Consider the following 27,509-nt stretch of genomic DNA (forward strand, 5'->3'; position numbering starts at 1 on the left):
CTTGAGAAAAAAAAAGATGCCTACATCGTTTTTGCTTGAATCTTTTATTCGAGCAGTCAGCTCGGATAATAAATAGAAGTACTCTATATGCTTTATTCAATCTCATATTCATGCAGAGAGGGCTTCAGGGAGAGCAGAATGTGCATGTTTGAGTTTGAAAGACATTAGTTAGACATCGTTGCTTTAAATTTAGAAATGTGCATTTGTTCTTTGGGCCAATGCAGGTATTTTATTGCTGCTAATTAAAATCTTCATTGCGGGCAGCTCCATGGTTGATAGGTGTAATAGGGTGTAATATTAAACACAGGGATGCTGATTAGGAATAAAATACAGACCCACCACTTTATACATGTGTTGAGTATGATAATGTAATAACACTTTTTATACTATAACAACATGTAAGAGTGAATAATGAGGGATATACTGCATAGGCACTTTAGCTGTCATAGGTTTATTGGGAAACAGATTTTGTGAAGGGTTACCAAACTCGATAATCGTATCATATGTGATAACCTGCTTGCATAATTACATTTACGCCCACTCTGCTTGCTCTTCTCTTTCTCTCACTCCTGACATAGGAAACCACACATTTCCCATTTACTTTTCTGTGCAATTTAATTAGAAAAAAGCTCAAAGAAATGTGGACTAAATCCCTGTGGTACGGGGGGTTGTGACTGGACGCTCAATAGGGCGATGTTCTTTCTTTCCTTTTCTTGTGTGCCACAAAGTGTAACTCCATTACAATTTCTGCACAGGTCGAGGGAGCTTAACCAAACTCGGTCAGGAAATGTTAAGAATACATTTCCAGCCGAAACGTCTTGATTGACTCACTGCGTCGCTCAGTTCAGTGAGGGGAAGCAGAAGTCGAGGTTTCTGGAGCAGATAAGCTAATAAACATGCAAAGACTTTATTTGCTTGATAATTAAGCGACGGCGCTGAGGTGGGAAGTGAAGATGGAGCTGAGAAAAAAAGAGGATACCAAAAATACTTTTTTTTTTTTATGAAGTTTATGACGGATTTAATGAAAACTATTTTCACGATAATTAGACGGACCGTTTTATTGCCCAACCCTTCCCTGATTACTGTGTGACATTTACTTGAAGAGTCACTTGTCTATTCCTGTCTCACAGCCAAACCTTCTTTCTTCTCCTTGTCTGAATGTCTCTTTCTTGGTCCCTGCCTTTGAAGCTTTCTTCCTGCTTTAGGCTTTCACATTTGCACTCTGTGGCCCTTCCTCGCAACAGTGGCAGCGCTCCATGGCCTCATACCAGCAGGTAGGTGATGTTTCATTTTGCAACAGCAGAAAAAGGGAAACACTCAGTCTCACTGTTAAAATGTCCGTTGCATTTAGGTTTATTTTCTTGAACTGAATTTTCTTAGCAACACTTGCAGTAATGGGCTTTTCTACTCAGGTCGCAATATGTTACTGTTTTTATTTGCCGCCCACATAATAAGAGCCTTTAAGAGCCTCCATTTAACACACTACAAAGTAGCTTTTCTTGATCTTAGTAGAATATTCTTTAATATTGTATTACCACCAGGAGAGAGGTGAGAAATGTCCCAATATGTTGACTGCATTCTACTGTTTCTATGTTCAAATCACACTAAATAATGTGCGTTCAACTCATCTGCAATTTTCTTTTCATCAATACTAAAATCAAAGTCTTCCTTATATGCGATCTACAGCTCTAATTATCAAAGAGGGAATTGTTTTCCTCGCGGGACACCTGGAGTTAATTCCTATGCACCGCTTTGATGCTCAGTATCTTTCCCTCATTGATCCTATTGACATGTAAAACGGATGTCTTCCATGAACCGTTTGTTGTTGTTTTCCTTCCCACTTTTCGATCAAGATGTTATCTCTTTGCTAATTCTGCCCTTTGATTTCCAAAGTCAGCGTGAGACATCGACAGTTAACTAGGGAGAGCTAACGTATGCTGACAATAGAAATTAGAAATTAAACGAGGAACACCCTTTGAAAGAGTTGTTTTACTCTGTAGTGTCGTTCTCAACATTTTTCCATGTCTTGTGTGCTCCATAGCCTCGCCTACGGCCAAGGTAGGTTCCAGGAATACATCATATCCTCAAACCAGAGCCCAAGTGGTCAGCCTCGGGTCGCTATCGGAGTGCTATGTAGTCTGAGTGCATTCCGGGCAAAATGCATACATCAGCCCACGTGATATAAAGAGATAACTGTATTATTTTTAATCTGTGATTATTATTATCACAGTCACAGGAGACGCATCATTTTAATGGCAAGTATGGACAAACACCAACATAATCTCACCAAATCGGTTCTTTAGAATCATGTCAGCGGCCCATGCAGCTGTTAAATAACAACCCTGGAGAGGCAGAGCTTTATTTGACCATTTACTGTAGAGAGTCGCTGCATGACTGACAATTATCTGGGAGAGTAAAAAAAATAAAAAAATACTAAAGCAGTCGGATGGAAGGCCTTGCACCCGCAATTCTCTGAACAATACGGCCATGTGTTTGGAGCAGGACAATTCAAATTTCATAACATGAGGAAATATGAAAATTGCCTTTTGTGTCGCAGAGAGGCGAAAGGAAAAGAACAGCAGCAATTTCCCAATGGTGCTCTACCCGTCTATACCCTCTGCCAGGCGGTATAGCTTCTCTGACAAGGCTTTGATTAATGCAAGTGAGGGGAAAAAAAAAAACTCACATTGAATCAACAACATGATTGAATAAATAATTATTAAAAGGAAACTGCAAATTGATGTCTTTAAATATGGACTTAAAGAGAAACCCAAAGCACACAAGGCAGCGGGGGGGTCATCATATCGGCTTTTTAGCCCAGCGTGATTCCACCCTCCCCTGTTGTTCCTCACTGATCCACTGCGTTCGGCTGCATTTGTTTGATTGACTTTTAGAAGCTTCGACATGACGAAGACGGGTCAGTGTTCGTGTCCTTTGATGTCGTTGAACCCCTCCAACAAAAATAACAATCTCACGCAATAACACAGTTGAATTGCTATTCGAGTAAATGTGGGGGAGAGGAGGGACCGCTTGTGCGTATCTGGGAGGCCAAGTGTGTTTCGGTTAATTGAACGAAGACCAAACCTGCACTTCAGTGCTGTCTTGTGTATTAAAGGGGCATTAAAACAGCAATATAAATGTTTCATCACATTAAAATTACATAAACAGACAGGACATCCACTACAAAAAATTCAAATTGAATGAACCGATGGGTAAATTGGGTCAAGTAAACGACGCAGCAGCCTGGGTTCTGTCTGTGACCCTGGGTGTGCACGGCTGAAATGTGGAGACTTCTCAATGAGATTTTTTAATAATGTTGGGCATATCCGCTATCCCTTTGTGCCATGTGAATGTGGCTCGTGGCGAGCTAAATTGGGGCGATCAAGTGCAAGGGAGCCATAGCAATAACAACAATAAAGTGGGAAAGCAGGAAGAGAAGGACACAAAAGAGACACCGAGCAAATGCACAACAACAGTAAACATTGCTGTCGCTTTTTTTTCATTAAAGTGGCTGCACTCGCCATCTGTTTTTTCAGTGCCTGTGGTGGCTGCGTGTTTGATGGGTACCTCATCTCCAGGCTAGATACTGTTTCAAAGTAGACAGCTCATCACGATGAGTGACAAGTGTTGGGACCCTTGCAACATGACCATCTGAGAGGGAGATAGCCACGGGGGAAAGTGAACAAAATCGTATAATTGCTTTAAATAAAATGGACCTTTGGTGGTGACCAAGGAATTGCGTTAGGATCTACATGTCTCTGTTGTAGCTCCGTAGTTTGGAACCAGTCACAGTCTTACAGTGAATACGGCGCTCTCTAATTAGAGCAGAGATCCAGCAGAAATGATGGAAACGAGCCACATCATCGTGCTAAATTCTGTCTCAATTACTCTACTTCTGTCTCGAGAATAGGGATAGGGATAGCATGTGCCAGAACGTGACTTTTAAAGCGACTTTTAAAAGCCAAATCTGTGTTTGCATCTGTGTATGTGACGTTTAATGTCACATTAAATGCAAAACACTGATACATGCTTGGCCATGGGGGTTGAGCAAGACAGATTCAAGTATTTTCTCTTTAGCTTAAGGCATGTGAAATATTGACTGCATGATATACCGTGTTAACACAAAACTGCAAATTAAGAATTGATCCTTACACCTGGAGGATATTTAAATTTGTGAAGAAAAAAATAAGCACTGCTGGTTTCCATTTAGTGTAGAGAGGACTTCTTTAGTTTCACTGGATGTAGTCCTCACTGGGTTTGTAAGGTCCTTGAGCTGCAGTGAATTCTGGGATATCCTCAAATGACTGTGAGAACGCCTCAAAGCGAGAGCGACTCCATTCCTATGTAACTCACTGGAAATACAGAAATGCATGTCAGAGACCCATACAGTACAATTCCAGTCCCTCAAGTGCCATCCATCACTGAAGGGCAGAACACTAGTTAGAGGGAGGTTCAGCGGCTCTCGGTCCCCATCACACTATGATGGAGAGATGACCCCCCGGGGCCTTTCTCTGATGCCGGCTTGAGCTGCCCGACCAACTGAGGTTGAAGTGGATGTGGCCCCGAGCCAGCATCCCCTCCCCGATGCACAGCGCTCTACCTGCTCTACGAATCACATCTGGGGTGAGTCTGGGTAAGACCCACTGAGAGCAACAGAGCTCTACCGCCACTTTCTATTTCTGCTTCCATAATTATCCTTAAAGTTTCAACTCGGGGTCCCATGGACCTGCCAGTGGACACTCAGCTAAAAGGAGTGTCTCTTATAGCCACGAGCTACACCAGGCTAATTAAGACATTTTTTCTCCATGTGTCTTTATAAGCTTGTACTTTCAAGCCCTGCGTTTGCACGCACATTACCACCCCCAAACCTGCTGCTTCAGCATGCCGTTGCCCAGACTCACTGGCGTAGCAAGAGCAGGCAGCGTGCTATCCAATTTTTGCCTAAGTACAGAGAGCCATCCACTTTTGTTAGAGTAATACATGAGCACATCTAAAGCTTAGGGATACTGGCTTAGGCATACTGGCTCACTCATTCATTTTACAAGCTTAGTGCTAAAACTGGACATTTTCAGTGGCAGCATGGTGTTAAAAGCACTATTTATGGAACCTAATGTGTGCTTATATGCGTGGACTTTTCTTTCTGCGCATAATTCAGAACACTCATCTGTTTTTTCTGGGTTTTTTCATCCATGTTACAGGCTACATGTGGATAAGAGCTGAGTAGCTTGTGCAGATCTCAATTAAAACGAAGAGGACTGGGAATCTGTCCCGAGAAAATGTTCCAGGAGCCTTCTACTGAAACAATTATGATTATTGCTTTCTTCTTCTTTATTATTTAAACATTTAAATAAACATTTTTAGTATTTAAACATCAATTTCTCAGTTTTTCAGTGTTTTCTCCTCTAAAGGGAGTTAAAAAAAATCCTACTTACGGCACATATTAAAACTGTGAGAAGAACAGCTTAAATAACTTTCAGGTTATCACAAAAACATGCTATTGTCACAAAATCTTCCAGGACACAGTGATGAAACTACAGACAAATCACGTTAATGTGTAAAAGGAGGTAGCATGAAATTGAAGGCAAGTGGTAGATTTATTGGAATAATGGGACTTGGATTTCACATGTTGCTGCAATCTCTGCCAGAGAATAATATGTCAGTTCACAAGACATTAAGCCAATTACGTACAGTTAATGGTCAGAGCTGTGGTAGCATGTCCTTTCTCTCTCATGGCCCCACGTTCAAAGGTCTGGCCTGTCTGCAGTCATTTGACAAACACTGTAATGTGTGCGGCCAAACTTTGGGATGAGTGTGTCGGTCTCATTGTTAGTGACCACACGAGCGAAAGCACATTTCCAGGTTCAAATTGGGCGAAGGGAAATCTAGACACATTCCAAACTGTGACGTGTTGACACATCATCAGTTCCATTTTGGATTCAGCTGCATTCTCCCATAAAGTCATTTGTTAAAGGGCTGTAGTTAACCATTGTGCACGGTGTCATGGAGTTTAATTCTGCTCCAGTAATGCTCTTCCAGTGACCTATTTGCTCTAAAATAAAATTACAAACAATTGTGGGGGGGGGGGGGGGGTTAACAAATAGCGGCGGCTGATGTGAGCAGAGCATAATGCGTGTGCTAGAATGAGCTCGGGATTGTAGGCATATTACTCATGACAACTTGCCTCAGGGGACCACTTGTAGGACTTTTTTTCTCCAAAGAAGCTTCCACAAAACTGCCAGTCCCATGACCTCAGTCCCTGCTCGTGTGGTGGTAGTTCCAGCAGTGGCTGGCATAGGCCACTGTGCTGGTCCCGGCTGAAATGCTCTGCTTCACTCCATAGTACAACGGGCAGGGACTCTTGACAGGGCACAATGACATCTGTCGGAGGAAACCCACACCCCTGCTTCGGCACTGCTGGCACCCGGGCAGGGGCCCAAACTGACACTTATAGGACAAACAAGCCCCAACATGCTGACGATCTGCCTCCCTGTCTGCACATCGTCTTCCTCCAACATCTTTGCTTTGATCGAAATGTTTCCCTTGCTTTGTGCACACGCGAGCCCCACACCGCATATTCACAGGGAATGCATGATGTTAAAGCAGTGATGGCTAAACCTGTATGATACTGATATTGCAAGCACTGAAAGCAGAGGAAAATCCCCGACAGGAGTTCAAAAAGAACAAACATACGACGCCACATGCATCGGCGGAGAGATCTGAGGCGGGAAAGTCAGACAGCATTATGAAAGAACTTCACTATCATGCAAACGCCATTTACTCTATTTCATCTCAGCCCTCTCAATAGCCCAGTGAGGCAGTGAGTCCGCTCAGAGAAAGACACAGGGAGACCTCACGCTGGGCAGGCGGCCACATTAAAATTCCTCCATCTGTGGTCAGTTGAGTTATTGTTGTGTGTGTGTGTGTGTATGCGCTGGTCTTCAATCCACCTGTGTCCTATCGGTGCTAACCCTCATATCACAGCCAAGATGCCTAACCACTGATCCCCGGAAGAGTGATTGTTGTCTAGGTTGGACTGGACATGATGAGATTGCCGGTCAAACTCCTGTCCCAAGAAGAGAGAAGAGGCCCATCGGTGTCAGGTGTCAGGAAACATATTTAAAGAAATGATTTGTCACTTGCAATTGTCACTAAAATGTCTTACGAAAGCTTACTATGCCCAGCAATACTTATTATTCAAACTGCAAAACATTAACAAGGTAGGGGGGACCTCCCGATTGTTAGGCACACCGGGTAAATCACTTTGATTTGACCACTAATCAGAATCTGATTGCCTGACACACGGTGGATGGACACATGGGACAGACAGAGACCGGTCCTCGGTCTTCCTCTGATTTCACAATGGAGGACAAATCGTACATCTTGACAGCGAGCAGGCACACAAGATAAGCAGTGTTCGTGATGTCTGAAGTAATCAATTTAAAAATAATTAAAGAGCTCAGTGATTATGATGAGAGTCTATTAAAGTAAAATAGCACTGCAATCAAAGTGATTTAGAGATTCGGGGTGTGAGGCAACACACTCTAATGCAAACAAATACATACATGCGTGCAGGTGCACAACGCGTAACCGATGGATAAACATTTCCGACGAGATTAACCAACAGTTGAGCGATGTGCACGCCACGCGCGCGAACATGAGAGTGGAAAATACACACGGGGAAACTGAAATGGAGTGCGCTCTAACACAGCCTGAAGACAAGAATTAGGAAAAAAACAAAACGGGAGCAGCTGCTCAGGCACGCGGAAAAAGAAACTCCAGAAATGAGAAATCATATGACTTCATATGACTTCAGTCTGCAAGGATCTTCAAAAGACATAGAACCACATTATATATTATATAATCAACTACGTTAATCTATTATTTGCTTATAAATAATCGCTGGCATCAATATCCTTAATATGAGCATGTCTTCAACACAGACTGTATATAAGAAGTCAAATAAGTCATTGTGACGTCTTCTATTGGTTTGTTGACTGGTTTTGAAGCTTCGAGTTAAGCAATTTCGCCATCGCCATCGCCATCTTGGATTGCGGCTGTCGCCATCTTGCTTTTATGGAACCAGTGAAAGGAAGTTACCATGTTTGGACTGCAGAGGAGTAGCGTAGAGATGCCGAATATATCTCTGGTAGTGACCTGTCAATCACAAGTTAGCCCCACCCTAAAGCATACCCTGCTTTGTCATGCATTTTTCTCTAAATGGACCATCACTTACTAAATGAACATCATGATGTATGAAAGAAGATTTTAAACTAGCGATTGAGACCATAAACTCATGCCAAAATGTTTACTGAGGTAATAAATCAAGTGAGAAGTGGAGTCATTTCCTCATAAACTTCCATACAACCAGAGGAGTCGCCCCCTGATGGCTAGAAGAGAGAACGCAAGTTGAAGACACTTCTGCATTGGCTTCACTTTTTTCAGAACCGGAGGTTGCAGCCTGGTCTTGAGTAAAGGAAACTGCATGGACTGAGATACACTGGAATGCCCGCCAAGCCCAGGCTAATACAAGACAAATACAGTATCATCTCCAAAAGCTGATCTAAAATAGATCATGAACTACATCATTCTCCAATGCAGACCGTCGACACTCACAATGTAGATTCACCACTGTCAAAGTTCAACTTGTACAACAAAACACACATCCATGTTAATATTTCCGGGGCCCAGTGATGCAAAGGCTGACAGATCTTTGGGTTATATTGTGTTTTATCCAACTTAAATGGAGTGACACATCACGCTCACCTCCCCATTTTTAGCCTGTCAGTCATCTCTGCTGCAATGAACAAAGCTCTGCACCAGTACAACCTGTCACGCTGTCACTCAAACGCTTAAAAAAAGACTTCACGTCACCATTCAGGTGGAGCTGGGGAGGAATTCCTCCGTCTCGTTTGATTTTTCTGTCTAATCCTTCATTTTATGTGGGCTCTTTGTTATCTCCCTGAAGTGGGAATCTCATTTTAATTAGGTCTATCCTTGGTTAGCAGTTCATCTTCGCATCTCCCTGTCCTATGTGCTCATCCTATGGGCTTTGCCTCCTTGTCAGACACTCTTAGTCCCCGCTCCCTGCCACAATCTAACATCTCCTCCCATCTTGTGCCATCTTTTCATTCTTTAACTGCTCCACTCACAATCTTGCTCTCCTGCTGTTGACAACAAAGAACGCCCCCGTCTGACAAAACCTGTTTTTCTGCAGATGGGAGAAACACAATAATCAGCTACAACAATAGAAACAATAAGAAAAAAGAAAACGCACAAATTACACATCCGAAGTGCAAAGAGTAAACGGGAATAGTCAACTGTTGGCACATGGGCTGTAAACAGCCAGTCTGTACATGGGTGACTAATTATATCTATTAACCGGGATGCTAAGCAATTTCTGACCTCTGTAGAGCTGCAGGGAACTGCGCTATGGGCAGGACTTGTCCTATTCCTGCACACTCAACACCCCCTCCTATCCTTGAATAATGGTGTCACTAATTGACATAAATAAATAAACAATAAACATTTGCAATACAGATGAATAAGCTAGCTAATGAGATCCAACATGATTGTCTAGCAAAGAGGCAATGCATCACAACGCAACTACACTCCTACACTAATAATAGAACTTTGTCATCTGCCGTTTTGGCGTGACGGTGACACATCTTAGCCTTTGATCCTGCAACGTTTTGCAACCGGGAGTGCTTGAGATTGAAATAGTTTCTTTTCCTCGCTGAAAAAAAAAAAAAAACCCCCAGAATCTCTCTCCACTCTCAGGATGTACAGCCCCATTGACAAGAGGTACATCTGTGTCTTTTTTCCCTGACACTGTGACAAAGCGACTGTCAATGCTGATCAACAGCTCTATCAAGTCTTTGCTGATACATGCCCCCATTTTGAACAGCGCAGTAAAAGCCTTTTATTACTTAGCCTTAAAATCCGTGTGCACAAAAAGCAGAACCGCACACACACACTCTTGAAACCACAACAGGCTAATGAAATAGAAATATAAGCAGAAGGCCGAGACCATCGCCATGTAAAAGTCTATGATCCGGAGAGCAGTACAATACCATATACTACAATGACTGGAAACGCACCATGTGAATCACTTATCATAGCGCGTTACAAGACAGGTAATGGATTATGCTTGGCAGCTCAAGGTGGCAAGATTAATTTAACGATACACAGTTCACAAAATATCAGTGACAGCATCGGTTATGATTTTGTATTTTTTATGTAGACCTATGCTGAGACCATTGCTGTTCAGCCCGTGGATTGATTACTGTGAGCAGAAATGATGGCTCCTGCACACCTACAGTAAGCTGCAGAGTGTAGCATGGGTCCAGCTTGCGGCAAGGAAATGCTCAGAGTAAACACAGTGCTGTCTGCACAGATGTCATGGTTCAGATTTATTTAGAGGGCAAATGCTCCATTAGTTGGGCTTTTTAATTAGCACACTTGTGAGAGAGGGTCATTAAGGATGTCTGACAGTGGACCTGCTGATGAGGAGGATGGAGGTACCGCTAACTCCAGCCCTGATTCCCCCCCCCCCCCCCCACACACACCACACACTTATGTAAACCCACACACCCGCCTACACAAGCACAAGTCTGCTTAAAAACCAATAACATTTCACACAGTCATCGACAAACACAGCAAGTCAACGTCACGGGTGCCACAGCGTTTCCACTCTAAAATGGCCACAGAGCAACAACAACAAATCTCCCACAAATGTCTCCATCGCAAAAAAAACCTCAAAAAACAACAAAACACACACAAAAAGAGCCTATTAGAGTAATTTACATTTAAATGCATATTCATGGGGAATAGGACAGAACAGAGGGGGATTGTCAGCGTACCATTTTCAGGGTGCTCGGTCTCTCCAATGCTGCCATCTGGAGTGGTCCTCTCGTAGTGGTCCTCAGGCAGGGTCAGGGGTCCAATGCGAGGACCAGACGACGACTTGCTGCTGGGAGTCTCCGAATCCTCCAAGCCGCTGTCATAGTAGCTGTGCTGAGAGGCGTCCTGCAGGTCCTGCACGGGGTTGGCGGTGGAGAAGGTCACTCGCCGATGGGGGTGCTGAAAAAACAGAGAGGCAAACAAATTAATATCTTCGACACAAGGAAAGCAGTTTTTTCTTTCAACTGCACTCCGCCTCTCGTTTGATGCTTCCATGGAGACACTCAGCAGGTTGTATGGTAACAGTTACAGCTCAGAACTCCACCATTTAAGACTACCGCCTGAATTGTGCCGGCCTCATAAAGTTCACTCTTCTAAAGTCGAAAAAATAGTATTAAATATTAAACACTCTTAAATATTAAACAGTCTTTTGCACTGTTATTATTCTGCAGATTATATAAGGTAGAAATATATGAACAGAGTGAGGTTACGGACTTTAATAATGAGTGTGCAAATTAGCAGCAGCAGAATACATTTTGAATACATACACTTTGGAGATACCACATACTATACTCCAACATTTAAACAGCTAAATATGGGACACGTGTTTAAATATGCTGTATGATACTGTCCTGTATTTGCAATGCATGATCGATGTGTATGCCCTAAATAACGAATACGTTGATGCACTTTGCAAGAACTTGTTTAGTTTCGTTTTCTTCAAGAATCCTGGCATTTTAATGCTGTACGTGATGTAAAACTCCTCATCTAAGAAAATGAAATAGCATAGGTTTAGACCTCAAGGTACAGATTTGCTGCTATACCTGTTGTCCTTCATAACAAGAGCTCAAAATGAACAATGTACAAATGACACGTGTATTATTGTCAACCATTTATACAATCAGACACAAAAAATAGCATATATATTATGAAGAAAACTGTCATATAGATTTAATGTGGAAATAATTAGCTTTGCTTGTTATTATCATTATTGGTCTGACAAAAGTTTCATTTTTCTAAATCTTCCACTGCCAAATTAATGCTGATGACAATGATTGGTACACTAATCAGTAGCCCGAGTGAGTTACTTCCTATCTCCATATTTGAATATTGATGTTTAACCGTGTAGAAAGCTAGACAATATTTCTGCAGTTTAACTAAAAAAAAAAGGAATCCCGAGAAGATCTTAACAAGGCTAACAAAAAGACCAAAACAGAGCTTTGGAAATGCAGATACTGACAGTCACTATTTTACCAGCGTTGCAATATATCGTCAGATCGGCATTCACTGTTATACTGATGAGATATTATAAAAAAGAGTAAATGAAGGAATACAAATACTGATGAAATCCAGAATTCGATAGCTTGAAGAGGAGCAGAGCGGCAAATAATAAATCATTCAACATCACACCCTTTATCAAATTGAATGGCTTGTAAATACAGTTAGGAGACCATTAAATTTCCTCTTCCAAAGATCAGTTTACTAATGGGTACTTGCCACCGATCCAAAACAGAAAGATGACTCCTTGCGGCGCACGTGCAAGCGCGCTCTCCCCCCCCCCCCCGCCCCCGCACACGAGCACCTCTCGTAAAAGTCAGGAAAGCACTGATACAGCAGAACGGGGCTGCCTCTGCTGCACGAGTCGGCCCAGATCAATACCACGGGTCTGTGCTTTCTACCATTCGACCACCTTTCTGGCAAACAAGTCCATGCTGGAAATCATTGGAACCATCAGCCTTTTAGTACACACACACACACACCAGATATTGAGAAATGCTTTTAGGGCTCAGGTAAGTGCTATCAACACTGTGTTCTTAATACCGTTAGTGGGCTTCAAAATGTTTCCAGAAAGCTGTTCATCTCCCCATCATCTCAGCCATGCAGTCACATTCCCCTCACTTTCACAGATGCATCTCTTGGTCTTTCATCTATATTATGATTGTTTGAGATCTGGGGTGCATGTTTTTTTTTTTACTCCCAGCAGTGCTACTACATCGCTACATCAATAAATCATACATGTTATGCTGTAAGAAATCTGACTTGGACTTTTCTGCTATTGCTAGAATTGAATGGAAACTAAAGAAAAATATAAGAACAAAAGAACTTTTCAATATCTTTGTTTGTAATAGTAATTTGTATGCTTGGTGCACACATGGAAAAAGAGGGCAATGAGAGGTTTTGGTGGATGAAAAGATGTTTTCTCTCTGTTAAACATGCTCTTTGATTGGTGAATCTATACAGAGTGAGTAGATAAGAACACACTGTTTATTGTTTCTCACAAAGACTGTATATAACATTGATTAATATTATTCAAATTCTTACAATACAACAGTAGAAAGTGTGAAAGTAGACCATATTTAACAGGAGGTTTGGATCGGGAACTCATCCATTACACCAGACAATAGTGAGCTAGTCTGCTGTTGTTTCTGTGTTACTTCTATAAAGTTGCTACTGACTCATACAGCTGGGTCACCGCCATGATATATTTCAAAGGTGCATTCTTAAAAATATGATCGGAGGTCGCTGAGGCTCCACGGCTATTTCAGTGTTAGGGGGTATTTAGTTGTTTAAATATGGATTATTGCTTAAACTTCTCCTCAAGGCGTCACTCCAGAGAGTCAGCATGTTTCCTGGGTATGATAACTAGCTAAGGCTGCAGAGATGGGGGGGGGGAATAGATTCTCCTTTTAGTCAGAGCACAAATCCTTTGCCAGGCCTTGGGGGCTGCAGGGATGCGGCAAGACGGAAGCATGGAAGGGGAGGCTGAGCAGGAGTGGGGAGTTGGTCAGGCAGACACGAACGGCGCTTTGGCTGGAGGGGACAAGCAGAAGGATTAGATTCTGGGAGACTGGAGGCGGGAGATGGAGATTGTTTGGGCATTGTGGTCGGAGTAAGAAGCTATGGGGCTGAGAATGAAAGAGGGGACATTTACGATGACATCTGAATTCATAGCCCCATTTAGATTGGGCTAAAATGGCCTCATTTATATGCCTTATATTACAATCCCAACGCAGATGGAGAGATACAGCAAGATTCTGTCTTTACAAGGCTACCAGGACACATTTCAAAGTAGCAATAAACAGCAATCATCCACTCCCTACCTAGAGCTCCTTTAGCCAAGTCAGCTGGCTAGAAATATTATTTACAACCTACTGCCTCAGAATAATTCCAAGCCACATATGGATACAAAACTGAATATTTCCACTGCTGATATGCCAAAAAGCCAGCGAGAGAAGCTACCAGTTAGACATGAATGTAATTATTTCTCTAACTCATCACTGTATGAATGATACGACGAGGTGCAGCGTTTCACGGTCAAGTGTAAAATGAAAAGTGATCACGTACACTGTTTTTTTTTTTATATAAATTGCGTCAATTGCCCTTTGTACAATGGCAAATCAGCTTTCTTCAACGACATATAACGAGTGAAAATGAGAACGGCAGCTGCTGTATGCCCGCCTCCTTGCCTAAAGCCATTCAGAGCCATAGATCTCACAATTATCTGCACACCATCTACCCCCATCACCTTAGAGCTGCGATCGTGTTGCTTTGCCGTCTTGGACATAATGCACATGACAGAAGAGAGCACTGTTTTCCTAAACTCAACGACTTTATTTCCCGACTGCAACCTCGCGGTTACGCAACAGTGGTATTTTAAAAAGGTGGTCGACTTGGAATGAGGTACCAATCACATTCATGAACAGTTTGCACACAAACACCTTGAAAATGTTTGGCTCACAACTATTTTTAATTACCTCTCAAACCTTATCTTTTCCAAATTGCCTTCTAGTTTTGGGTATTGTATTGTTTTACCATTCCAGTTTCAACCATTTAAAGCACTTTTTATCTTTATTTTCAAAGGTGGTGTATAAATCTACATGAAGAGAGAAATATCTTAATTGTGATTGATTCGTCCTTCTTCATGTGGGCAATGCAACATGTAACGGCCTAAACATTGCCATCCAACTGGGTGCTTCTCTGTATCTTCAGGCGACAACATGTCATATTAAAAAAGCCTCGTCACAGACAATATACATCCTTGAGGCACTCTTAGGCGCAGCAGGGAGAAAAGGTAAATCAAGCCTTTTGATGTGCTTGTGTTTACCGTTGTTATGTAAGCTGAGCGTACTCATTGTTAATTAACTGAAGAAGCATTGGTGCAATACGAAAAACACTAGAAGAAAAGACATTTGACTTCATAAGCACTACACCTGCTCTCCCTCTCATCCTCCAATGGATTTGTACAAGCCAATATAAAATATGGGCAGACACACACACATGAATTACAAAGACCACACTTTAGTTATTGGCGAATTTTACAACTTCTGAACTGCATCTGCCGGTGACCATATATCAGATATTAAAAACAAGGGAATACCACAGCAGACTGTGACTAAGCTTGAAAAGAACAAAACAAGGAGTGGCATAGTCTGAAGCAGATAACTGATGATCTGTGTGAGTTCAATCGTGAGCTTGAGGCTTGAGGAATTTTGGGTTGTGTGGAGACTGAGAGCCCGTATCAGATTTTTGGCTGAGACATCAAAATAAATATTTGATTTATCAAATCAGATTGAAAACACATTCGTGGGTGGTTGGATCTCCGATTTAGAAATTGCCCTTTACACCACCTGCAATTTCACACATACAGTAACAGTGACGTCACGTCAGCCCCGTTAGCTGGCTGCGACCGCTGCAAAAAAAAACATATATATCAACCACCTCTGTCACTAACGTTGTCTGGTGTGATGGAGGACTCCTGCGCGGAGACTAGATATTGCTATGGTGTGAAGAGTGAGAGGATGCATCTCCATTATTCACCCAGCCTGCGGCTTGCTGTTTAGTGTCTGTATTGGAAAAAAAAGCAGCACCAGTTTGTGAATGTGCTCACGCCTATATCGTTTCCACAACAAACTGACGCAGATGGGTTATTGTTAATGGTTATATCTAATCACTTGCAAATAACAGTCTGGGCAGTCTGTCCTAAAGATTGGATTTGAAATTTTAAAAAAGTAATGCATTTGCCTGCAGCTTCAATGAAGGAGTAAAAAAGGGATTCCTTGGGCAAATGGCTGAGCCTGAGCAACAAGGATAGGATGCTGGTGATGTGGAGCATCAATATTGCCATTGCTGATTTGCACCACTGAACCCCTGATGGGACGGCAGACCCCAGTGCTGTTGTGCTCTCACGTAGCACCAAGTTCCCGGTCCACTGTGAAAAGCCCTGGAGCTACCTGACACCGCTCTGCCGTCAGGCGCCTTGACATCCAGCCAAGTCTCGCTGATTGCTAGTGCACGGGGCTGCTGGTACTTATGCAGATGGGGAAAGAAAAAAAAGCTTTTCCATCGCCTCTGCCACATTTTGAGCAGGCTTCCAGCAGAGTCGCAGGTGAGTTAGATTCAGTGTTTGAAACTCTGTCTCTCATGCGTCCAAGTTTGCATTCGTGTTTTGACTGATCTGTATGTGAACATTCGGTGATCAAGCTGGCGACTGCATTGTCTGTACTTTATCTACCTTGTAGAGATGATTCCCCGGCGTACTGCATTTCACAGCAAGTAGCGGCTTAATGGCTGGTACATATGGTGGGACCAGACAATCCGTATAGTGCAGTGGCAGCGGGATACAACAGAGCATCAACATAATACCAAGGCACATTAAATATATATAAAAATAACTCAAGAGATGATGTTATTATTATTATTATAGTAGAATAGTACTCTGGTGATTCTTCTGAAAAAGTACCTCCATTTGATGTGAATTTAAATAATAGTACATCCTTTAATATCTAACCTGAGGTTCAAAGCTTGAGGTAGCGTTTAATCTTTGAGGCATTAACCTCTGAATTTTAAGCCAAAGTGGTTGATACTCCGTTCATAACACTTTCATCGAATCTCCATTTATGCTACTGTGTCTGCTTGCTACACATGTCAGGATCAAAGTCAAATATTGCATCATTTCTTATGAATTAATCATTAAAAAAATAAATGTTTTAATCAATCCAGTTATCCATTAAATCCCAGAGACAAATACAAACATGCACTAGATTGGTGTAGAGTAGGAAGAAAAATAAATAGTGCTAATTGCAGTATTCTAAATGTGTCCCTCTATATTTCATTGCAAAGCTGAAACCAACAAGTACCCCGACACTAGATTTAAATAAAATACCATTTTACTTTCAATGTCCAATGGCTACCTACATATTTGTCACAGTTAGTTTGTCGCCAAATGTTCTCATTCAAATCTGTATTACACAGAGGTGTTGTTTAAACGGTGTCACTGTGACCAGTGAAACATGCTGAATATTCAGAAATTGCAGTTGGAGGGAGCAAAGTACAACAAGCGCCCGAGCTGCTTACCTTTTGAAGACACGAATGAGGATAATAACCAGCTAAACATAATCATTGCTATGCAAAGACACTTACTGTAAAGGGTGCAGTATATTTCCCTTGTAATAAAAGCAAACTGGTAAAACTTCCGAGGTTATGGGATGTCTATATATGTCATATAAGAAACAGATGGAGGGAGAGGAATCTGTAAGGTTATGAGCAGGAGCTGCATTTCATTTAGTTTACAATAGGGTGCTTTTAACCGGTTGTGAAGCCAAACACAGCTATGGTATACTCTACTCTACTTGAATACCCTCAACTTTTCAAGCTGCAGGAAACCTATGTGGCCTTGTTTATCAATCCTGAGGTATATCACATGTGTACTGGAGCTGGAAGCCAGACTTTTCCTATTGAATCACAGCTATGTGTCTCTCAGATATTATGAAATGGGTTTTCTGCCCATGTTAAAGGAAACGGCCGATGTCTCAGTGCCCCTGTGATATGAAAAATTCAATTTAAAAGGATGAGAGAAAGAATGGTGCACGGCCTATTTTCATTCCCCCACATTGAGAGATATGAGAATGATGTTCTGTTGTGTGGAGGAAATGATGCCAATCGTGCTGCAGAGAAATTCCTTCATAATTCAATTCAATTTCGTCTAAATCCCAATGGCAAGCTGCTCTGCCAAAGAGAGGCGGAATGACAGAGACAAAAAGGTAGGGCTGGAGACGGAAGATGGAGGAAGAGCGACGAAAGATTGAGACTGAAACAATGGAGGAATAGAGACAGAGTCGCAGAGGTAGGAGGAGGAGACGGCAATAAAAAGTGGAGGGGATGTGGAGAGGAGACCATTTATTTCGTAGTGATTAATTTTGATTACTGTGCCATTTTAAGTACAGCCAACTAATTTCCTTTACCTCACTGCAGCGTCTGAGAGAAGTAAAGAGAAAGAAAGTTGAGATCCAACAGGACAAACGGCTTTTTGTGAAGAGGTGGTAGACTAGTGTATAGTAAACATATAGCATACACATTCTCTGTTATTCTAACTGTAGAACTAGATACAAAATGTGCTTGGAAACTCTTTGATAGCCTGTGAGAGTTGGGAAGTGCGGGACGTGGATTTTCCATTTAGTTACAATCTGTGAGTACATCCTGGCTCTGGCATTTTTGGGCGTGTATGCAGGAATCAATGAGCTGCTGCCTCTGAAGGCAGAGAGAAAAAATGAGCTGCACCAACAAATATGACAATGAAGAAGTGCACCTCTCAGTGTATGCAGCGAGCATAAAACCATAAAGACTGAAGCCGTTGCAAAGGAAATGCATATGGAACTGTTTTTATTTTCTATTCCACCATTATGTCCTCCATTCTCATCCCATCTACTGCTCTCTCTTCTCTCCCTCTTTCTCTAACGGCACACACACACACACACACACACACAGTTGTTTTTGTAGGTGCAATAGCTCCAAGGCAAGCAGCGTGGAATTGGAGTCTTCAAAGAGTCTTGGATTATCAAAGAGACACAGCTACCAGAAAACTAGGGGACACGCTGGAGAGGGGGAGGGAGGAACATAAGCGAGAGGCGGGGAGGGGGAAAGAGCGCAGAGGAGTCAGCATGGGTCTGGGTGGAGGATGAAGTGATCAGACAGGGGAGGGGTGGGGCTTGAGGGGTGGATAAAGACCAGAAGTCCCTTTGTTCGCGGACTGTAAATGGAGAGAAAAAAGGCCGGATTGAATGCATTAAAAAACAATCAGTAATGGTCTTGATAGGCAAGACTGAATTCGCATTCTTCACTGTCCGTGCCACCGCCTATTCTGGAGTTTTTCCTTTCTTTTTTGGCCTACGCAGAGGATTTCATTTCAATGGGAGCACTGGCCTTGAAATACCATAATGTTGTCACAGTAAAACCAAGTATTACTGCAGCAAGACCCACCATGTGTGAATATAGCTGCCACATCTAATGACAAATCTGACCGTTCACGCCATTCCATATGACAGGACGTGGGCGTGCTGGTGTGAATGCATCACCCTTCGACAAAAAAGCTCTCCGTCAGCCCCTCTGTCCCACAATGAGCTATGGATGTCTCTCGTTTTTCCCCATTACAAGACCACCTCTGACTACAGGACACATTTCAAGTCAGTGTATGAAACTGATTCTGGTCGGTTCACTGCTGTCGGCTGCGGGGCATCATCCGGCAATGACCCTGGCTCTCCCACTGCCACGGCTACCCACACACACACACGAACCTCCCACCCTCACTGACCCGGTTTGAACTAAATTACTCATGATGAGAGCGGAAAAATGTTCTCAACACACAATGTCAAAAACAAATCAAAGTCCAAAAAAAGTAATCTTCCTCTCACCGTGCAGCGCTCCTTGGAAAATGTGGTTATTGTGAAAGATGGGTACTTTGGGTGTGAACCAAAGTGTTCCCGCTGCCTTCATCCATTTGGTAATTTTGGGGAATGCCATGACATCGCTTATTCTGACAGAGGAGTTTGAGAATGTGAGAGTTGTGTCTGTGCAGCACAAATTGTTGAACTCTCGTCCCCTCTGTTTGCACAGACTATGTGCAGATGTTCTGTACTTTGTTTAATGGCATCGGTTAGTGAATGCACTTGTGTACGCGAACATAACCACAAAACCCTAGACCACATAAACATAATGGAGTCTTGACTGCTGATTCTAAGCTACAGTTCGCTGATATAATGTATGGATTAAGAATATAAATAAAATATCTGCCATTCTTAGTATAGCGATATTGTTTCAACACCGCGTTTACTCATCAAGTCATCATTTGTGTGCGCTGCAGTCAAATTACAATTGATCCATTACTGAACAGTCATTTCGTTAGGTCCGTGTGGGTGCAGTTTTAATGTTGTTAAGTTAATATAGTGAGCCAGATTTGATGAACAATACGCAATATATTTTGATTAATTGGTATTTTTTTTCCTGCCATAATGCAAGAAGATGATGGAATGGGGGAACACTAATGAAATATTCTTTGGTGTCATGAGAGATTTGGAGGGGGAGGGAGAAGCCAGAGAAAGGATCAGTGGTAGAACTTAATTGGGAAGGGCACAGGATTAAAAAATTTGATTGGTTTAGGGGTTAGATGGTGATGTCTTTATACCGACACTCTCACTGTCTTTAAACTGTGGGGACTATATATGTTAATGTGAGCTCATATGGCCAAAAGAAATGTGGGGGTTCGCGAGCGGTGTGCTACTAGACACTGTGGTAAGTAATGAACGCTCCTAACAGAGAAGCAAGAAGTGCGTTGGCGCAATGGAGGACACAATATAGAGAGAAAAACAAGAAAAGGGAGTCGGAGGAAAATTCTGCAAAGACGGAAAGGCACTACAGCAGCTATTCTCTGCCATAATGGAAAGCAATAAGAAAAGAAAAGATGCTAAAGTTAGAAAAGATTTGATCAAATACTAAGATGGCCAGCTCAACAGGTGAAACAGCGGCAAAACTCCACAAAAATAATAAGATTAATATGACAGAGGTGGATCTAAATTGGTGGTTAGACTGAAAAGACCGAAGATGATTTCTCCACTTGTAAGAGTCCGACCTTTTGACCATTGAATGTAACAGAGTTTTAATAATGCTCCACAAAAGTTTTATAATATCAGCTCTGGGTTTTAAAAACTGACTGGCTGTTAAATTTGACCATGTTCCTCCGTTCCCCATCAGGCTTTAAATAATGTGTTGGCATTTACTGAGATATTGGTGAATTCTATAATTATCTGATCGATAAGTTGTGGGATTGTCAACTCAAATTTACATTTATACAGCTGTGTTGTGTTGTGTTTTCATGATCTAATGTCCTCTATAAAGCACTGCGTTAGCGACATGTATTGCTTTATTTCCCCAATGTAAAGGGTTCACATTCAGGTCGACTCATTCAGATTTAAAGTTTCATCCGCCTGCTCTTTGAGTGATTAAGCTCTATAAAACTCAGTTAATTTTAGTTGCTCCTTAGACCCCGCCATTAGCACTCCCTTGGAGGCCAAAGTATATTTGCAGCCTAATTTCCAGCGACCGTAACAACAGTTGCATTTAGAGGAGAACTGTTGTGAATCAGAGTGACTATATTGTACCTTGGAGTAGGGCCAGCACGATGCAGGGGAAGAGAGGAGCAGGAAAGACTCCAGGAAGTAGACAGATGATTAGAACCTTGTACTATTTACCGCAGACAGACTTGTCTTTGTCCGTGTTATGGTGAGAGCTGGGCTGTGGTTCTGTGTAGAAGGTTACAGGCAACAGTCTCCTTTATGCATGCTATGTTTGCCTGTTTCCTTTTTATATAGATACACACTATAATATACGAGATATTACCCTCATGATGATTTAACAATTGAAAAGATAGCAGAAGTTGTCTTGATATCATGCGGTTGTTGAGAAGCGACGTCTCCCACCGTAACTATGGACTCACATCATGACACATGAACAACATGGTGACAGTGATTTTAATACTTCCAGAAATGGGGTTTTCAACTTAAAACATGACACCGCCTGACCTCAGCAGGATATTTTAGGTGGGATATATTTGCACCGTGTGACTCTGTACCTCTGAAGCACAAACATCACAAGCTCCTCCGGTGACACAGGTGTCACTGCTGCAATGGTGTTGAGTTCACTGTTTTTAACGGGAGTAAAAAGGAGCTGATTTAATTGGTTATGATAGCAGACCGCTCTCACCGCGACTATGATATGTAATTTATCCTAATCTGGCCCCTATCACTGCATTGCAGGTTAAATATTTTGGTCAAACTAAATGATCTAACTCGAGCCAGCATCTGGGCTTGGAGTTTGAAGTCTCTGATTTTGTGTGCCAAAAAGCGCGGAAAATCAAATTCTACATAAATGTCTGGAATTGGCCCGATGGTTTGTCAGATCACATCTGGTCATGCTCCATAATGCTGCTGAGTAGACGCTTTGGCAGCTTTGCAAATTGCGATATCTGTCTGTGTTTGGCCTGTACGGGCTCTGAGCCCTCCAATGGTCAATTGCAACTACATTTTCTGTCTAAATAATGTCCCTGGGGCAAGTTTCCGATTCAATCTCCAACAGCTGCAATACTAAACAAAACTAAATTAAAGGCAAGCAGAATTTAAAGGCAAAACTTAAACAGAAAGAAGGATGATTAAAGTCAATAGACTGACTCCCCACATGCTGTTGGTAAAGAAGCGGTCAAACTAACGCACTCATTTGGACTGATTGGCCAAATGCTACTGAATTAAATATCATTTTCTACCTGAACATTGTCTGACAAGCGGCTGATATTTGCAGTTTACAAAACATTTTCCATTGTTTTTAGCCTGCAAGCAGTTGCTTCAAGTCCTGTGAAAGCAATCGATATTTACAGTTTTGAAGCCCAGAGCAGAAGCTGCACAGCCGCCACACCTTAATGGCTGTCTGTGGGCCAGTATACACTCTGTCAGTGTACTCATGTCAGCAAAGAGTTTGAAGCTCAATTGAACAAGGTTTACATCATGTACCAACTGAAATGTTCGAGTACTTCTTGAATCACGTATACCCATAGCAGTTTGCGGATTGTCAATTAGCTTTCATTTATTTATTTTTTCCATTTCCTGCAGTGTACTGTAAAATAAGCATCTACCAAACTGTCTCTCTGAAAGACATATCAGCAGTTAAAAATGTCAGAAGGGAAAGATAGACAGAGAAGACGATGGGCTAATGGGGGGGAAGTAAAGAATCAGACATGAGAAAAATGAATCCTCAATATCCACTCCCTGCTGGGTGCCTTATTGCCTCTCAAACTTCCCATCCTCAGAGTTAATATCTCTATTGCTGTAGAATCTGGCTGAGAAGCATGCATATACTTCCATTTGTTTGAACTGGAACATAATTGGATTGGGGAGAGGGATGAAAAAGCCTTCAACCATACTTAAAACTTTTTTTTTTCTTCTTTTTCCTCTAATATGTGCACGAGAGTGTGCGATGCAGCGTTTCAGCGCGGGAGTGTGCGTGCGCACGCACACGTATGTGATGCTATTCATTGATTTGGGGAGTGCGTCTGCATCTCGTTCTTGCGCTCAAAGTTATCCTTTCGATACGACTGGATCGGGAGCCCTCATGCTCCTCCATCTTATCAAGAAACGGAAAAATCACGCTTGATTAGATTCATGGTGACCTTTTTCATCTCTGACTACAAGCGCCCAGCCACTGCCGAGCCAAGACGTGTTCTCAACATTGATCTTTCTGCAGGCCCCGTGGATTGAGAAGAGCTCGGCGCGGTGAAACGAGGCAGAAAAACAACATATCAAAAATCATCAGATGCAGAGATTACTGAGTGAGCTGCTCTGTGTTATGAGGCCTTTTAGGAGTTAGCGTGTTTTTGTGAGGAGAGCTCTGTAATCCACCTAGTGCATCTCAATCACAGTGCAAACAGACTCACACACACACACACACACACACGTATCAAGTCCCTGCACTCTGTCTCATCGCCCACTTGACATGCACATGTAATCCTACCGCCTTTCTCATTCCTAGACCCCTACCTCCACTCGCTTCTCCTTTTTGCATCCCACCGCCCTGCTTTCAGCTTTCCTGCAGTGGCAGTCCGCAACTGAGCGAAGATCTCGCTGCAGGCTTCAAACTAAAGATGTCTTACAAGTTCCAACCGGGAAAAAAAGTAGAAGCCCTGCTGATGAAGCCAATACGGTAGGGCTCGCTCGCAAAGTCTTCAACGTACAGACGTGCATATATTCGCAGCACGTACAGTATCGACAAGCTCCATTAGGTTTCTAGAGGTGTGGAAATGTCTCCATTCTAAGGAGCATCGCGATGCCGGACGTTGACCTTTCTGCATCGATGCAGTGACAGAACATAACTGGGAGTTCGGTTTTCTTATTCCAGCTCAGTGCGAGAGAATTGACTGCGTTTTGCTGTCATTTACTGTCGCTCCTGTTTCTCTCTTCTGCTCCGCTTTGATTTCTGTGTGTGTGAGAGCGGAGAGAGACTGGCAATCAAACTCTCGGCAGTCCGCTAACTTGTTGCTCTCCCTGCTGGTATGAGTTGTTTAAAAAAATAAAAGTTAGGCTGAAAAAAACCTGCACACAGGCTGAAATTCAACCGTGGTGTTCTGTCGGGAGACGCAGTGCCTTAAACCAAGTAAGAGCAGAGGAGCCATGATTAAGGAAATGTCTGCTAGCCGCTAGGCTAATTCATGCAGTGTAAAATGCCGTAGGTGATTGGGGAAGTGGCGTGTCTTAAAGCCGCTGTGTGAAAACATTGTTTTTGTAGATGGCAGCACACTTGTAATATTGTAATAAGGCTTGGGTGATATGACAAGGTTTTTTTAACAGGATATTGGTTGGCCACGAAAATGTGTCTCATGTGTCCCCGATTACAGAACGATACTCAATTATGCAACGCCTGTTGTGATTGTTGCGTCTCTCTCTTTCTTTTTTTTTTCTCTTGCTTTCTCTACGCTGCACTGCATGGCTGTGGCATATTTGAAAAAAGTAACACCATGATAGATGTCTGATTTTGGTATACTGCAGTGATATGAACGTAAATGATGGTGCGGTTAGGGTTGCTGCTAGACTGCCGGGTTAATACAGGCACAGGTTAATACAGGTGTAGTTTTTGGAAAGGCTAACCGGCAAAGGCTAAGCAGCATATTTGGTTGGTTATTTCTTGACTGAATACACCTATCTTTTTTCAATACATTTCTACGATTGGACTAAGAGAGAGAGGGAAAGAGGGAGTTGAAAGCTGATGGGCTATTGCACGCAATGTTTCTGTAGAAGTTATTGATAAAAATTAATCGAATGAAAACCTTATCAATGAAGCTCTCGTTAGCAAAAGAGGATGCAAATTGCATATTTGGCAATACTCAAGTCTGCCACCGACTCCATCCACTAAGAGCAGCCAGACTGCTGTTGTAGTCTGACTTTTGAAAGCACTTTCTTAATAAAAGAAATTAGGTTGAGACTGCTTGTAATAATTGCTAAAAAAGTAGCCACGTGCATTAATATAGAAAAATTGAGGATGCATCGATGCACTTGAGTCCTAATCTAATCATGAGGCCAGTGAAGATTCACACCTCTAGTAAAAAACACCTATTAAGACTTCAAACAAACTTTGACTTTATTAATATAACGTAGAGATTTCTCATCTTAAAATCTCGAAAAAATAGGAGCAGAATTATTGAAATGCTCGTCACAGTCCCATTGCAACTCTAATAATACTGTGCGGGAACACACTAGACACAGTTGATACAGATATGGTATGATATTGACGACAGATTTGATTAATCTACTGATGAAATGTTGGTGTGAGTGCTCCACAATGGGCTTTAGACAAGAGCCCCCACAGCAGAATATCCAGAATGAATACTCTATTGCCATATCCTTTCAGAGCTCATTTGAGTCATATCTGACATATTTATGGCTCATCATGTCAAATCGTAGCCATCAGAGTACAAGCACCATGAACCATTTAAATACTGTGGGCCATGCTGTCATCTCCTGTTAGAAACATATGTCTGATAGATGCATACGAAGAAGCACTCAACTGGATACTTTCATAGTGCTGCAGAGAATCCTGAGCCCGATCTTGGTGATTTTACTGGCAGGACTGATTTTGTAAGGAGCTGAATAAAAAGAATTGACAGCTTGATATGATAGTGGATGCATGAGGGTCAGAGATACTGGAAGCGTAGGGAAATATCAACAAACACAAGCCTCATCATGGATACAGAACGGTACAATATGTTTTAAAGAAGTACAAGTTAACGGTTGGACCCAAGAAATCTATAATGATCCTTTGTGTGCACCTTAAAAGAGTTGCCTGGCAACAGAACTCGAGCTCTGCGGTGAATTTAAGTGTCAAACAAAATACATTTGTAATCCAAAGGCAACGGATTAAATTTCAGACAGTAGGAGTGCCTCTTGGACAAGATTTCAATCGCTGAGGTGGGCAAAGTGAATTGGAAAAAAGGCAAATGATTTTCTGCACCTTTAATAACTTTCACCGCACCGACTTCCAACCTGAATACGGACGGTTGAATGAGCGCAAAATAAGCACAAACTAATTAACTGTGTCGCTTTTGAAAATGGGGCCGTCTTAATGGACGCCGTTATTCATCCGCCTTCAACAGGAATCCATGAAATATCACGAGGGTGGACGCGAGGCTGATAAATCATGAGAGCGTATAGATCAGTGTCATACCTTTTTCCTCTGAATTATTGATTGACTCATACGCAGAGCTGCTGCTGCATGCTGCTGCTGCTTGAGGACACATTTCCTCTTCGTATTTGACCACTAAAAGCCGCTTGATAAACACCACATCAAAAATGGGTTCGTGGAGAACAACGCTTCTAATATGCATGAACAAGACGAAAAATCGGAGAAACACTCTAACTGCCTCCCCCAAGTCCCCTCCTCTTGGTCTCAAATGCCCCACACTCACGCACACACAAATAAATGCAAATGTTTTATAAGCAGGCTGCTTATTTTCTGCTAAACAATGTTAAGCATTTACACAAAGGGACCCAAATGAGCCTCTGATTGAAGATAGAATCAGTGCCCAAGCGACCCATCACAGAGCCCCTCAATCCCACATATGCATGATTAATACATCAAACAACATCAATTCTCCTTCCTTTTCCACTTGTCAATGAGCGCACACACACACACACGCACACATGTACGGACACACGTGCGCATACACCCACATGCGCACACAGACAGAATGTACCCAAAATCCTTACAGGACTGCGCATGAACACAGAGACACTGCCCCCTCCATCATGGTTAATACATCAAACAGCATTAGCTTCCTGGATTCCTGAAGCTTAGACAGACACGGTTCTGACAGCCCATGATTCCTCACTGGCTGCCTCCCCCCTCTAGCTTCCCCACTTTCTTGATTCCCTATGAAGTCTGTTTGGGTGGTTACAGAACATGCTGCCAAAATAGATTCACTTACATATTACCTTTTGCTTTTTGTAAGCGCGTATAATGTCATGTTGGAAAAGCCATCGCTACAATGAGATGACACTGCCGAGGAGCTTTAGAGGCTTCGGGAGATGTTGCAATAATAACCGCCAGCCCCGATCAACAAACTCGCTGTTTCAGAAGATTTCCATATTATTCTGACATCAGCAGGTATTTATAACCGCATGTATCCAAGGGTTTGCTGTTGTAGAACCGGTTCATGGAAATGAAATGGGGTCCCAGAGCAGCATAAAACCAACAGGCCATCAACTGCATTCAAATCTAACCTTTACAATTCAAATGTTTTATTT

At 42.3% G+C, this 27,509-nt stretch overlaps 1 protein-coding gene across 1 annotated transcript in view; it reads right to left on the minus strand.

The window, feature by feature from the left end:
- The window catches only part of pcdh1a (protocadherin 1a), a 71,771-nt gene that overhangs the window by 6,816 nt on the left and 37,446 nt on the right, over positions 1–27,509 (minus strand). Inside the window, exon 3 of the mRNA XM_076101380.1 lies at positions 10,860–11,079. Coding sequence (XP_075957495.1) covers positions 10,860–11,079 — 220 coding nt within the window. The remainder of the gene's footprint in view (positions 1–10,859; positions 11,080–27,509) is intronic.

Source organism: Anarhichas minor, unplaced genomic scaffold (genome assembly GCF_050575085.1).
Source record: "Anarhichas minor isolate MPS153535 unplaced genomic scaffold, ASM5057508v1 ptg000027l, whole genome shotgun sequence".
NCBI lineage: Eukaryota > Metazoa > Chordata > Actinopteri > Perciformes > Anarhichadidae > Anarhichas > Anarhichas minor.